General features: G+C 30.6%; 2 protein-coding genes across 3 annotated transcripts; one reads left to right on the top strand and one right to left on the bottom strand.

The window, feature by feature from the left end:
- Positions 1-6,740: 6,740 nt before the first annotated feature.
- LOC101258289 (pentatricopeptide repeat-containing protein At5g25630) lies at positions 6,741-12,015 on the top strand. Of its 2 annotated transcripts, none has more exons than XM_010326866.3 (4): positions 6,741-6,980; positions 7,779-7,891; positions 8,419-9,312; positions 10,900-12,015. In XM_010326866.3, the coding sequence occupies exons 1-4, from the start codon at positions 6,851-6,853 to the stop codon at positions 11,788-11,790; spliced, it is 2,028 nt and encodes a 675-aa protein (XP_010325168.1). In that variant the 5' UTR covers positions 6,741-6,850; the 3' UTR covers positions 11,791-12,015. The 2 variants fall into 2 exon arrangements, with proteins under 2 accessions (XP_010325168.1, XP_004245260.1); XM_004245212.5 differs by having other exon boundaries at positions 6,851-7,080.
- A 770-nt stretch (positions 12,016-12,785) lies between these two features.
- Positions 12,786-14,795, bottom strand: LOC101257990 (uncharacterized). The gene is made up of 4 exons (XM_004245211.5): positions 14,639-14,795; positions 13,630-13,740; positions 13,412-13,536; positions 12,786-13,242 (listed from the first exon to the last, which is right to left on the bottom strand). The coding sequence occupies exons 2-4, from the start codon at positions 13,712-13,714 to the stop codon at positions 13,009-13,011; spliced, it is 444 nt and encodes a 147-aa protein (XP_004245259.1). The 5' UTR covers positions 13,715-13,740; positions 14,639-14,795; the 3' UTR covers positions 12,786-13,008.
- Positions 14,796-15,020: the final 225 nt, after the last annotated feature.

The raw sequence follows: 15,020 nt of genomic DNA, 5'->3' as shown, positions 1-15,020 counted from the left end.
AAATACACATGGTATATATATGGATGGCTAATGTAACAATGGAAATGAATTTTTACCAAGAAAAAACACTTCCCTCCAAATAATCATTATAACAAAAATAGGTTTTTAGCGATTATAAATATAGCGACAAAATCTTTTATCGATATTAATTAATTGCTATTAAATTCGATGTGGCTATAAGCTTTAGGAACATTTACAAAGAGACTTACCTCTAAAAATTATATATTTAGCGTCAATTAAACTATTACCGTTAAAAGATAAATTAAGGTGTTACGGGAGATTAAAAAAAAAAAGATGCAGTTAGAACAGTAGTAAAAAACATAATGGCTGTGAAGTTGTCATCAATTATGCATTACAAGAATCCATAGGAGAAATTCAAGAAAGAAAATACACACTAATTAACCTAAGTGTAGCAGAATCATTAATTTTTGCACATAATCATGAAGTTAAGTGATATTAATACTACTATCATATTATATATGTGAGGGAAAGATTACCTTGAAATTTGAAAATGAATGAAATATTGGAGATTAGAAACAAGTTAATTAGCTTTGGAGTCAGCTGTCATCAAGTGTGTGCATACATACATATATTTATTATATCAAGAACACTAATACTAAAGATTTAAAGAAGTGAATATATATAATAATAAAGTTCCCACTTGGAGAATGTAGAGAAAATAAAGAGGCGGTGTCAAACTATGAAAATTCTCATTTCATTTCCCCTTCTTACTCACGCATAATTAGTACTCTCTTCGTTTTTATTTATATGTCTATCGTTTTATATTTTACGTTTCATATAAATTTATTATTTTATTTTTATTTTTAGTATTTCTTTTGAAATTAAATTATTAAAAGAATACAAAATAATTTCTTAGTCGCTCACTAATAGCTTAATTACTATTTATAGCTATCATTTGTTAATTATGATTCATGGCTACATGTCATGTGAAGTAGAGTGACAAGCGAGAGTACAAAGAGTAGAGAGCGACATGTGTATATGTATATCTGTCAAAATAAATGTACATATGTAATTGATATACATATGTATTTGTATATCTGGTGAACGAGACTAGAAGAGGGAGGAGAGAGGCGAGCGAGAGCGGAAAATAATTTGTATAATTCACATATCGTTTGTATAATTTATAGTTATGTTTGTGTAATTCACGTGTTTTTGTATTATTGAGTAACACAAATTATAATAATATGATAAAACTCGAGATAATGAATTGATACTAACATGAACATATGAACTTTAAACAGTTACACAAATTATATTATATAAAATTCAAAAACTACAAGTTTATAAAAATTTTAAAAAATTATTTTAAAAAATATTAAATATATATGGTGATAAAACTAAAAAACCAAAGGAAATCATCGTCATGTACAAATACAAATCAAACAAAGAATTGTTAGTTGTGAATTATACAACGTGGTGAATTGTAAAAATGTGACTAATTATACAAACTCAAAGTCAGCCCACGTAATTATAAATGTGATTAATTATACAAATTCGAAATCAACCCACATTATTAATAATTATTGTTAGCCGCTAATGGTAATTATAACAAATTATAGTTATGATGATTAATAAGTAGTGTAAGTTTGTTTAACTGCGTAACTTCTCTTAATTAATTGATCATTAAACATAAATTAATTTTTTAATTTTTTAATTTGATCAAATTTACACTTTCAAGGTTATAAAATAAAAAATAATAATATCATTTGACAAATATTAAGAATCATCTATTTTTAGTAAAGACGACATATAAATAGAAACAGATGAAATATTTATATATCACTCTCACCATCTCATTTCATTTTAATCTTACGTGATATTATTTAATTTGACATATTGTAAAAAAAGACTCTTTTAAAATTTATAATTTAAAATTATTTTTTAAATATGTATTATTTTAAATCATGTAAATTTTAAAATTAATAAGATAATATACTTTTTAGATATATTTTTTTTTAAAAAAATGAGTCTCACGTAACATAAAATAGAAGCAATATAAATTATCATTTTAATTTACTTTCTTTTCACTCTAAAACATGGCACGTGGCAGCAAGGTACCCGGCGGCACAGCCATCTGTAACCTTTGGACTTTGACGATTCTTTACGTCATAAGCACAAATCCCAATGCTCTCCTCGTTTGAAATTTAAATCAATTTCTCACCAATAAGATGAAAAATAATGAATGCGTCAAAAATTTGATTTTCTTGTAAATTTGATAGTATATTGATATTTTAAGATCATATAAAGTTTTAATGAAGAAATAAAATATAAATAATATTTTATTCAGAAAAAAATGAAATACAAGTATGAAGAATCAAATTCACACGTATCTCTTAAAGAAATAAATGTATTAGCAACACTGGTAGAGTCAGAATACTTACTTCCTAAAAAAAATAATTAAAAGTAAATCCGTCAACTAATAGATAAAAAATTACTTAAAATGAAAAAGAAATAATCATTTAATCGAAAGGGAATTGAATTTTATAAAAAAAAAAATACAAAATAGAGAAGTTGATGTGACGCTTCTTTGTTGCCTCCACTCTATATTTTTTAGGGCAACTTTCACATATAGCGAAATTTTTTTTTATATTTGTATGTTATAGCAAAGTTTGTATAATTACGCTCTATAGCAAACATAGAAACTGTATAATTCGCTATACATATACTGTTGAAGCAAATTATATAAAACAAGAAAGAGAAAGACATTTGGGCAGAGAACTGTATAAAAAGAAAGTGTATAAAACAAATTATATTATTATAAGTGTATAGAACGATTATATGCAATTTGAATTTGTATAAAATGAGAAAGAGAAAAAGACAAAAGAGACTTGACAAGGAATATACAATTGAATCGAATTGTATAAAACGAGAAAGAGGGAAATTAGATACAATTTGAAAATTGTATAAAAGGAAAAAGAGAGAAAGGCAAAAGAAACCGGGCAGGGAGTATTGTTATTGCATAATTATAAGTGTATAGGACGAAAATATATGTACTTGCATATGTATATACAATTTTCTCACGCTTTATACAAACAGAAATGCAACTTATACATTTCGTTTATGTTTGTATAAGTGAGAAAGGCGAGGGTGGCGAACGAGATTTGGGAGAGTGGCGAGCGAGTTCTGGAACAGGGGAGAGAAGGGAACAAAAATATATATATTTATACAATTTCCTCTGCTTTATACAATTAGAAATAATTTTTATACACTTATATTTGTATAAAAAGTGAGAAAGCGAGCGAGAGATTGGAGTAGAGTGGCAAGCGAGATATTTGGGGGAGAGGCATCTGACAATTTTTTGCAAACATTTGATATGGAGCATAATTAAATCAAGCCCTATCTACTCCATTTATTTTAGGTTATTAGTTTGTTATTATATATAATTTTCTCTATTTTTTATCTCATTTTTTGGTCATCTTTTTTTAATTTCTCTCCTCATTTTTAATATTATCATTATTTGCTTATAATTAATGTTTTGTTGATTAATGTTGATGTTCATAACTTCACGATATAATTTTACCATTATATGTAATAATACTCACACTTCCATAATCTCCTCATTTATCTTCGAAGCCCTTTAATCTTCTCCACATTCTCAATAATTAATATTATTATATGCATCTTCTAATAATATAAATAGAGGTCTTGAAAATATATTATGCACTTAAAGATTTAGAAAACACTTAAATATACATAGAAGAACAAGAAAATATTCTCTTGTCTCTCTACATATTTTGTCTATTTTCTCACTTATATTACTATTCCTTTAGTTTTATTTTACTATATTTTTTTCATTCTGCTAATTATATTTATCTTCACAAAAATAAATATATTGATACTTGTATGCCTACCTTCACATTTTCTGAAATATTTTTTCTTTTTTTTATACTTTATTTATACAATTTATTTTTAATTTCCTTCGAATATACATTGATCTCTTTGTATAACAATCAAACATTGAGATTTAACATATATCATATTCGTTCTAAGGAATAAAATTCATCAAATAAATAAAAAATATCATAAAGTGACACAAAAAGAAGTTAAGTTGTTATACATCTTTATTTTAGTATATAGTATAGATCAAAAATATCATGCAGTGGTACAAAGGGAAATGACGTTGTTATGCATTTTTAGCTTTATTATAATATATAATTGCAGAAACAATACATCGCGTATAAAGGGAATCTAATCCCCTCTGCTGCTCGATGTATAAAGGGAATCTAATCAACTCTGCTGCTGGTGAACAGATGTATAATGTACTATTTCGATTATATTTTTATATATATTTTAATGAATGTAAATTCTCACTTAAATTTTTAAAAATTAGATGATATAATCAAAAAAAATATTCAAAAGAAACATACTTGAATTATCTACCTATAAATTTTATCATTTCTCTCCAAATAATTTCCTTAATTTAATATAGTACACTTCACTGAAAGACTAATAGTGCTTAAGAAAATTAATTATTAGAATAGAAAAATATATACACAAGAAAACAAAAAATCACCACAAATATGTGACACTCACATTTCAAACTAATTAAATATCTAAAAGAATCACAGTTTGATATAAAATTAATTGAGAGAAGAAAAAAAATTTCATGCATATGAGTTTCCTTAGTTCATGTCTTCATGGTATTTAAGTATGATTTAGGAATTATTATAATAGTTATATAACTTAAATATTTTTCACTTATCCATATTCATTAAGATATTTAATGATGAAGCATATATATCTTGCCTGTTAGCCTTTTCTATAAATTCTCAAATAAATTGAACATATTATTTTGTTTTTAATATTACTTTATGCATTTAAGATTTTTGAAAACTTAAAAAAGCTTCATAACTTGATTTAAAAAATTTAAGTACCATTATTTTATTTAGTAGAAAGAACGAATGGAACTTATTTTTGTGTTTATATTCTAATATATATTAATTGTGAATATACTATGAGATGTGTTTTTAAAAAATTTCCTGATATCATGTTTTTATTTAATTATTTCTTGAATAGTAAACACTAATTAAATAAATACATAACTTAGTGAAGAAATATATAGTCAAAGGTTTGCTAGCAAGCTATTCTTATAATACATGTTTTTTCATATTTACTTTAAACAAAATTTAAAAACTTAAGTTTTGAAAAAGACTTTAATGTGTATTATAATTTCTTCTATTTAGATTATACGTTTAAAGAAATATTGAAAATAAAATAAGATTATATTTTTTGATGATTTTAATATTAGAGTATTAAAAAAAACGAAAAATAAATCGTGAATTTGATGGACATTTGACCATATATAATTTAAAAGAAATTCATTTTACTAGAAAATTTTTAAATCAGAGTAAGTGTTTTGTTATTTTTTTTTACAAATAAGACAAAACAATATTTTATTTGAAATTTTAAATATGGAGGTACAATTTGAACTAATTTCTAAATAAAATAAAGTTATTTAAAAAAAAGACGAGTGATATAGTTTATTTATTAGCATAAAGCACGAATAAATTCACTAATTTATATACTCTGATAAAGGAAAGAAAGAAGAAGGACCCAAAGAAGAATGGTCTATCTTTTTTATTAAAAATATTCTAGAACTTTAAACTAAATTAGTAAAACCTTCATATTAATGAACAAAGTTTTTAATACTAACATTTAAAGTAATGCATTTCAAATAAAGGATAATATCTTATTAACTATAATTGATTTTAGTTTTCATAAATAATAGTATTACTATGTAATTAATTGCTTGATATCTTTTTAGAACATTTCATCGTAGGTAAAAAAAAAAAAAGAAGATAACTTTATGCATGAGTATATTTTTAAGTTCTTTTATTATAGTTTAAATTTAAACCATTAAATTTATTGAGAACAATGACTAGATCTTAGGGTTGAAATTGATTCACCCAAAAATTTGAATTAAATGTTGTCATATTTTAAATATGAAGGGAGCCATAAAAATGTGTTACATTACCTTGTATATATTGTCTTCCTTTATAATATATATAGATAAATTTTGTAACTGGTGAAATATAATTAAATGTCTATTGTCGCACTATATCATTTACTAGTCTAAAGAAGACATAGATTGATCAAATTTCTGTATAACTTTTACAAAACACTACTTTTATTTGATAAAAATTTCTTAATACGTATGGAAATGTTAAAAGATACAAAAAAAAAAAAATGAAAAATTTGAGACAAAAAATATTTTGAAATCACAGACATTTAAATTATGAATTATAACATATTAAACAAAAGAATTTTTTATCAAATTAAATACTTAATATATTACAATAAAAATTGCATAACTAAAGTTATTGATTCAACTTATATATCACTCTTAAATCTTTGTGCAAACTTATCACTCATTTATTAAAGTTTTCGCACTTAATTAAACATGAGATACACAAACAATGTGTATATATTAATCCACTTGTCTATTTTTGAATTGATACATCTATCAAAAAAATAATTAATAACGTGGTGACTTTATTATTTTACTCTTATTAATTATGAAGTGGATAAAAAGTTTTTCAAAGTAATTACTTATTTAATTGTGAATATAATAAGTAAAAAAAATAGTGCTTTCTTGATTTATCTAAATGGACAAGTAACGAGGGATAACTATAAACGAAAAATTGAAAAAGTAATTAGTACTTTTTAGGATGGAAAGTACTTTCATATTTGAATAACCTCTTTGGGAAAATTGTTACCCAAACATAAAAAGAAAAGATTTTCATTCAAATTGTCTCTTTCAAAATTTGCAACCTTCCTTCTCTCCAATCTCCACTCCTTATCTTTTGGAAGTTGGAGGGACAATATTCTTATGCAATCCATTTATACTTATTTGTGGATAAGATTTTTTTCAATAACAACTCTTTTTCTCTCATATAATAACAAGTGTAATAGTTGTAGCTCATGCAAATTAAGGTGTCAATCCCATAAATCCAACAAAGGTACTAAAAAGACTTCACCTTTACCTTTTCTACTCCTTTTTCAAGAACTCAGCAATGCTAAATTTGGTGTTTGATTATTGATTCTTGAATGTATTTTAAGGTTTGTATTGGGATCATCTTGTTTTCTGAGTTCTTTGGGTTGTTTTCTTGGTCTGATTGATTTGGGGCAAAATGGGTTTTCTGTAGAGTGATTGATGCTTGTTTTGTTGATTGCAGAAATGGGTTTATTTGGGATTTTTCTTGTGTTCAAATTTTTTGGGTCATTTTGTGTTTCTATAGTTCTCTTATGCATGTGGTTTTATGTTCCATTCTTCAACCCTTGGACTGGTTGTGGAATTTTTTGATAACTGTGGTGTCCTGGTCAGCTTTGATGTAGTGCCATGTGATATTTGTCGCCTCCCACCAGCAACATGTAGGTATTTTTGTCCACCGAGGCTTGGATAAGGCTAGTACAGATAGAAAGAAATCACCTTGTGTTTTTTTTGTCTGTGCTGGAATTTGTGAGATGTCATGATTCTCAAATCACTTGGCTAATTTAAAAGTTAAGAAAAGCATGTTGATATGCACTTTATTAAATAGTTCTGATTCTTTGGGGGAGGCATTGTGGTTGGGGTTAAGGAGGAAGGGAAGGGAGAGAGCAGGATAGGTTCAGACCTTGCACCTATGGATGCCTAAGACTCACATGATGAGTTCCATCAAGTGAGCCCGATGATACAACAAACACCTCTATTGCAAACTAGTTGGAATTGCCAATCAAATATACCAATATTCAGTTAGCTAGCCTTTTCATGTTTTCAGGAAACTACATGGATGATTTTAGAAAAGAAAGGTCCAACTGCGAAAACTCTCGCAGGAAGTCAGGAATGAAGACCCTTATCAGAAAAGAGTTTTTGCATCCATTCTCAATCAAGGTATAGTTAATGTGATAAACATGTTACTTCAAATCTCTTCCAATTTATGACACCCATCACAGTTTGGAACGATTCAAAATGTTTGACATCGTTCTATTTTTATACAACTCGCAACTTTCAAGAATAGAAATCCATTAAACTATTTGACTTTAAAACTTTGATGTGATGTTTTCTCTATCGACTAACTTATTAACCATTAAGTTAGTACTTCTCCTTCATTATCATGTATACAGAATATAAGTATATTAACATCTTCAACTCTGGCCTGTTGGGAAAATCACATTATGTTGTTGTAGATTCTCTACTTTTCAGTATACGGCTTATATATGGGAGTTTTTCTCAGTGTTAATTAAATTATTTCCCTTTAAAAAAGGGATCTGAAAGACTTCTGTCTACTATAGGGCTACCCCTTCGTTTAGAAAGTTTTTTAAGTTTACAATTGGTATTGCACCTGTTCTGGTCTGTCCTACGCATGTTTCCGAGTATCAGTGATTGCTGTTAAAATTTGAAAGCTTTCATGATTGCAGGAAAAAGATCTAGAGGATAAGATGCCACTGCGACCAACACCAGAATCTAGCCTCTGTGCCTTCTGTGTGAATGGTAATAGCTGTAGAACTGTTCGTGCAAGAACAAAACTGATGAACACTGTTTTAGAAAGAGGGAGGCCCGAGGAAGCCCGGCTAACTTTTGATAGCTTGATTAAAGGAGGACACAAACCATCTCTAATTACATACACTACCCTCCTAGCCGCTTTGACAGTTCAGAAGCGTTTTGATTATATCCATTCCATAATGTCTGAAGTGCAAGAAAGTGGTATGAAGCCTGATCCAGTTTTCTTCAATGCTGTTGTTAATGCATTTTCTGAATCTGGGAACATGGAGGAAGCAATGAAAACTTTCTTGCAAATGAAGGAGAGTGGGATAAAGCCTGCAATCAGCACTTTTAACACTTTGATCAAAGGGTATGGAATTGCTGGAAAACCTGAAGAATCTATACAGATAATGGAGTTAATGTCGCGGGAAGTTAATGTGAAACCCAATTTGAGGACATACAATGTACTTGTTAAAGCATGGTGTAGCAAAAAGAATTTTACTGATGCATGGAATACTGTGGATAAAATGATAGCTTCTGGCTTACAACCAGATGTTATCACTTACAATACAATAGCAGCAGCTTATTGTCAAAATCATCAAACTGAAAAAGCTGAAGGAGTGATTTTAGAAATGCAAAGGAACAATGTGCACCCTAATGAAAGGACTTGTAGCATCATTATAGCTGGATACTGTAAAGAAGGTGAACTGAAGGATGCCTTGAGGTTTGTCTACACGATGAAGGATCTTGGAATGCATCCTAACCTTGTTATTTTCAATTCACTGATCAAAGGTTTCCTTGACATGTCAGACAGCGACAGTGTTGATGAGGTTAGTATTGATATGGCTTTTGATTGATAAGTATTAACCTTCTATTAGATGTCAGAAAACAATCTAGTGAATGGTTGCAGATTAGAATTTAGATGTCACTGTTCTTCACTTTCAAATAAAAGAATAAATAAGGGGCGGAGACGCGGAGGGGGGTTAACCAATGTAACTTCCTCTTTCTTTGATGTCAACATACAGGTTTAAGCTATCAGAGTGAAAGACTGATATTGTATGACGTTGAGGGAAAGAAAGGTAGGGGTTTTGTATGCTTAAATGTTGGAGATGTCAAAGTAAACTTAGAGAAATTCAAGTTGTAGGGACTTTCAACTTCTTCCCCTTATATGCTTTTGGGGTGAAGTAATGAACGTAAAAGCAAATCTATGATTTGGCAAACTGCAAATCAGATGAAATAATATCTAATCTAAACCAATGAGAAGACATCTGGTATAGCAAAAGTAGATACAACAAGGTTACCCCACTTTTAGGGAAATTAGTACCAATGACTCAAGGATCCTTGCACCTCAGCCATACCACTTTAGCAGGTCCTCATAGGCAAAATATTGTTACCGCCACATTGAGCCCAATTTTAAGTACTGTCTAAACAGAATATCTGAAAATCATGTTATGGACCGTTTTCTCTTGAATGATGGGAACTTTTTGATTAGCTAGAATGAAAAGCCAACCTTCAAATTGAAATCACGGGGTAGGAGTTGCAGAAGAGGCACTTTACTTCTCTTACTCCTGTTTCTGTCTCTTCTTATTTCACAATGTGATAGAAAGCAAAAACGTTTCTGTAGGCTGGTAACCCGGAAAGAAAATAAAGAAAGAGAGAAATAAGGGTGGAAAGGCATAAAGAAAGGGAAGTCAAAGATTCAAAATAGAGTTTGAACGACTAAAGCATTGTATGCAGTCAAGAGAATTAAAAAGCAGAGAGAATAAAGGTCAAAGATTCGAAAAGAGTTTGAACAACTGAAGTCTATGCAGCCTCTAGTAGCTTGGAACTGAAAGTCAAAAACACCTTTCTTAAGTTGCTTATTCATTGATAATATCAATGCTTTTACCTAATACAAGAAAATTGAAGAACAAGCAACATGTCAACCTACTGAAAAATGTTCAAATAAGGCTGTCAAATGATGGCAACACAAGTATAATAGATGTTGTGCAAGGCTGACAATCTTCATTCCTCAAATGAAATCTTTATTTATCTTACTTAACAATGCTGTTTGGAGTCTTCTTATCCAATTAATAAACTATGATATGTCGAAAAGAACTTCATAAGTACATTGCATGCATGTGGAAATGTTAGCATAATATCAGTACAATCTACGAGATATGATACTATTTAAAGAGAAATTTGAGGACATATGTTTGTATGTACACATATTTTAAGTTTGCCTCTGTCATTCATTAACTAGCTTTTTCCTTCTTAAGTTCCAGTCCTACTGCGTTTGCAGGTTGAATGCTTGCAGTTCTCTAGAATTGTAGAACTTTTGCAGCTTATTAATTACTCTCCACATGCTTGCCAATTTTGCCAAATATTTTACTTAGCATGATATCTAGTAAGAGGTTTTACTCCATCCATTTGATCAGGTTCTTACATTAATGGAAGAGTTTGGTTCCAAACCTGATGTCATTACTTTCAGCACCATCATGAACGCCTGGGGCGCTGCTGGATATATGGTTAAGTGCAGGGAGGTCTTTGATGACATGGTCAATGCTGGCATTCCACCTGATGTCCATGCGTATAGCATTTTGGCCAAGGGTTATGTCCGTGCATTGGAACCAGAAAAAGCAGAAGAGGTCCTGAATGACCTAATTAAATCTGGTAATCGTCCAAATGTTGTGATTTTCACCACTGTAATTAGCGGATGGTGCACTGCTGGTAGAATGGATTATGCCATGAGGATCTTCGAGAAGATGTGTGACTCGGGAATATCTCCTAATCTGAAGGCTTTCGAAACTCTGGTATGGGGTTATGCAGAAAATAAAAATCCTCGTAAAGCAGAAGAGGTAATCCAAATCATGGAAACATTCAATGTTCAACCTGAGAAAAGCACCCGTCTGCTTGTTGCAGAAGCCTGGCATGGTGTTGGATTAGCTGAGGCAGCCAATGGAGTGTCCAACTCAGGTGAAAAGCAAAGGTCAACTAGCAAACTCGATATGGAAGATGAAACAGAAGTGAAGAACTTAGAAAAGGTCTACCAGAAGGATGCTGTCCATCACTGTTATCCCAAATGTTTGCAGATACCCAATGAACTAATTAATGAACCAAAGGGGGCAGTAACTGCGCTTAAAAGAAGTCGTTTGGTGCTAAGAGAAACTGAATTTTCGTGTGATACTTTGTCTGCTGCAACAAGGTCATTGCATATTAGTTGTAGATTTGGAATGCGAGCTCCTGTTATTTGCCAGAGACAATTCCAAGTGCAGCTTTGTGCATCTGGTCATGTTGGACACTCAAGTACAGCTGTGTTCTTGTACTGAAGAGAGAAGGGGAGTTAATTTGTAAACCAGAATGCAGCTGGATGTCAAAGTAATGTGTCTTGTACATATAAAGAGTGACTTCAAATTGCTGATCTCTCTGGGTACATGGATTTGTAAAGCTTTTACTGATCTTTTAACTTGAATTCCTTTTTGTCCATTGTATCTGTATACTGTGCAGCTGTATAAATCATATTTGGATATATGCAAAGTCCAGTTGTAAGTGCACTGTTCGATCGTCAGTATTCTTACCTCCATGAATGACTCAAAATTGAAAGGGTTGAAACTTTATGTAGTTTGAATGTTCACTGAGAACTGAGAAGTATGTTAATTAGTCTATATTGGGACTCTTACCACCACTCATTTAAGATGAGAAGACATGTGGAACTAATCTTAAAGTATAATTATGTATTTGATTGTCTTCTAAACTCTATCACTTAAATTGAGATGGATAGAGTTGCATTTTCCTTTGACTTGTTTTGTTGGATGGAAATCTCCTATTTATTGAAGTTTCTTTAGAAAGACCAGTTCATTTTTCAGCTTACATTACACAAGGAGAATCCAATATATCAAGGCCTGATTTTACTGCAAGACCAAAATGAAAAAGGAAAATGCTATATTTTCATTTTATATACTGTTTAAGCAAAATTGTTTATGAGAGAAAATTGACTATTGATGATAATTAGCTCAAGATATCAGTATCCCTGCAGATTAATATATACTAACTAGCAAATCTGTGAGGCATATAAGTCATTCAGTAAGAGACTGGGCAATAAGAATAATTTACCAGTATCAAATTGGCAGTCATATGAGGCTTCCAACCTTGATATTTTCTAAGCTTCACAAAAATTGTGTCGACCAAACGATGAGCTCTTGCCAGATTTTAGTAAACACTGGCTGCGCACTCATCACATGTCCTAAGAAACTTGGCAAAGTTAACACAAGTGGTAATATGGGCGGCGTCGAACTATATCACATAGCCTCAATGTTTCAGAAAGTTGGAAAGCACAAAAGCTCGTAAGCACATTCATATAAAGATTCACCACCACAATATTTTGTCAAAAATAACGGCAGAACATCCATTCATTGACTAATCTTTTAAATATTTTCTTTAAATCAAGTGACCTAAAAGATAAAAAAACGAGACAGCCTTTATAGTGGCTTAACACTTGTTAGATCTGTGCTCCATGAATCACTCAACAGTTGACAAATCAGAAAAACTTAAGTGGCTGTCTTTGACTCGGAAGCTGTAGTGCTTGAGTAGACTGGGTGAAGCACATGACCATCCTTGGGCTCAACATGCACCCATTTGCGCCCACTCAGCTTGTGGCGCTCAAATTTAACACAGCCTTCTTTCAAAGCATAAAGTGTGTGATCTCTCCCAATTCCAACATAGTTCCCAGGATGAAACCGGGTTCCCCTTTGACGAACAATGATATTTCCTGGAATCACTCTCTGCAAGTAAAAAACTGTGTTTCAGGCTTTCAGCAAAGATTGATTTCAAGAAAGTTCTATATGCAGCATTGGAACAAAAAAGTCTCTTTTTGAAATGGCTGAATAGAAAATTTTCTCTAAACCAATTAATGCTTCATCCATTTTGTTCCAGAAGAGGAGATTTTCTTACCTCCCCCCCAAATTTCTTGACTCCTAGATTCTTTGGTTTTGAATCACGGCCATTTTTTGTAGACCCTGCTGTTTTTTTGGTAGCCCACCGCCTAAACATCAAGCTCAATCCATCCCCAGAAACATCTTAAATTTGCAGAATGGAAATATAAGTCAAGTGTCTCTAAACATTCCATCTATTACCAACGTATATGCTTCAGGAAAGAACGGAATACATACCAGTAGCGGTATTGTAAGCAGGTGTGCTTGTTACCAGCTCTCTGATATTTAACCTTCTAAACAACGATGTTGCAGCATTCATCATGTAATTCACCAAAACCACGCCGGGGGCTGAAGAAATGGATACGAAGGTAGGTTAACTACTAGATCAGCTCATGTGTGCACTGGCACGAGCATTTGCAACTACTCAACTATTTGATTAGGCCCCATATAGAGCAAAATTTTCAGAACAGGTTGCCCATATCAGAATACTTACTTTAAACCCTTCCAACCACCGATTTCATTCCCTAACACCCCATCCCATAATGAAGAGGATTTTCTCCGGGCGAGTGGAAGTAAAGGAAGATATTTTTTCTTTATGCATTTCACATTCTACTAACCAATAGTCCAGGTTAGTTGATTCCTCTCTCTAATAATCAATAATAACACTGTACATTACTAGAGTAATTAATTATGAATTCTCCAGCATATTAATCTAACTTAATCAGTTTAGATGAACAAATTCAATTTTAATCAAGGGTTCATTTTGATGGAAGCATTCCAAATTTCTCAAAGTGTAATAATATAAGTATCAAAGAAAAATACAAACTCAAATCAAAATTCGTATTCATAATACAAATTCGTAAATATAATAACTTTGATACTATCTTTTTCAACAAAAGCAACAATTTTTGACTCATTAGTCAAAGTGGCAACAGAAGAAGACAGCGGATTACAGGAAGGAATATGAATAATAGTAACAAAGTACAACGGCGGCTCAACCCTAAAGCCAGTAAAATTACAAATCCCTGTAGCTCCCCCCAAAGAAGCTAAAAGCCTCAAATTCAGTTCAAACACACAATGATATAGAAAAACGAAGCTCAAATACATCTGAAAACGTACAAAAAAGAAATAAATTCGACCCATAGTGAAGATCAAACGAAGAAACACAACACCATATCAAATCCAAAAGCAGAGCAGCACAATAAAGAGACGGTAAACCCAAAATATGAAGGTGATACATACATACCTGGGAAGAGATAAAAAGCAGAGTATCAGTATGAACAATATCTGATGTAAAAATGTTAATAATGGCCTTTTATGTCTCACAACTCACAAAATGAATATAAATAATTGTGTATTAATTGTTAGTAATTGAAATTTTCTTAATATTTTACTACTTACACATATTTTTAAATTTTTATTATTATTTAAAAATATAATTGATGTAGTTATGGTAAGGAATTAAATTTGTAGTTAATTTTATTTCTTATTCATTTTTTTTTTCTAATAAAAATAGAATAAAGATAGATCAAGCTATCAAAAGAAATTATTTTCTACAAATTCTTATATATGATTTATTTTCAAAACCGGCAGAAGAACAAGTTTATTAACAACTTGTAGAACTACTA

The sequence above is a fragment of the Solanum lycopersicum genome, chromosome 8, assembly GCF_036512215.1.
Source record: "Solanum lycopersicum chromosome 8, SLM_r2.1".
Taxonomy (NCBI): Eukaryota; Viridiplantae; Streptophyta; class Magnoliopsida; order Solanales; family Solanaceae; genus Solanum; species Solanum lycopersicum.
This window is presented reverse-complemented; position numbering and strand designations above follow the sequence as displayed.

Excerpts from the sequence above, each read along its gene's own strand:
- LOC101258289 (XM_010326866.3), top strand. The coding sequence starts at position 6,851 with ATGCAATCCATTTATACTTATTTGTGGATAAGATTTTTTTCAATAACA. Across the intron at positions 7,892-8,418 it reads TGCATCCATTCTCAATCAAG|GAAAAAGATCTAGAGGATAA; the intron begins GTATAGTTAATG and ends TCATGATTGCAG. Across the intron at positions 9,313-10,899 it reads ACAGCGACAGTGTTGATGAG|GTTCTTACATTAATGGAAGA; the intron begins GTTAGTATTGAT and ends CCATTTGATCAG.
- LOC101257990 (XM_004245211.5), bottom strand. The coding sequence starts at position 13,714 with ATGATGAATGCTGCAACATCGTTGTTTAGAAGGTTAAATATCAGAGAG. Across the intron at positions 13,537-13,629 it reads TGCTTACAATACCGCTACTG|ATGTTTCTGGGGATGGATTG; the intron begins GTATGTATTCCG and ends TGCAAATTTAAG. Across the intron at positions 13,243-13,411 it reads TCAAGAAATTTGGGGGGGAG|AGAGTGATTCCAGGAAATAT; the intron begins GTAAGAAAATCT and ends TTTTACTTGCAG.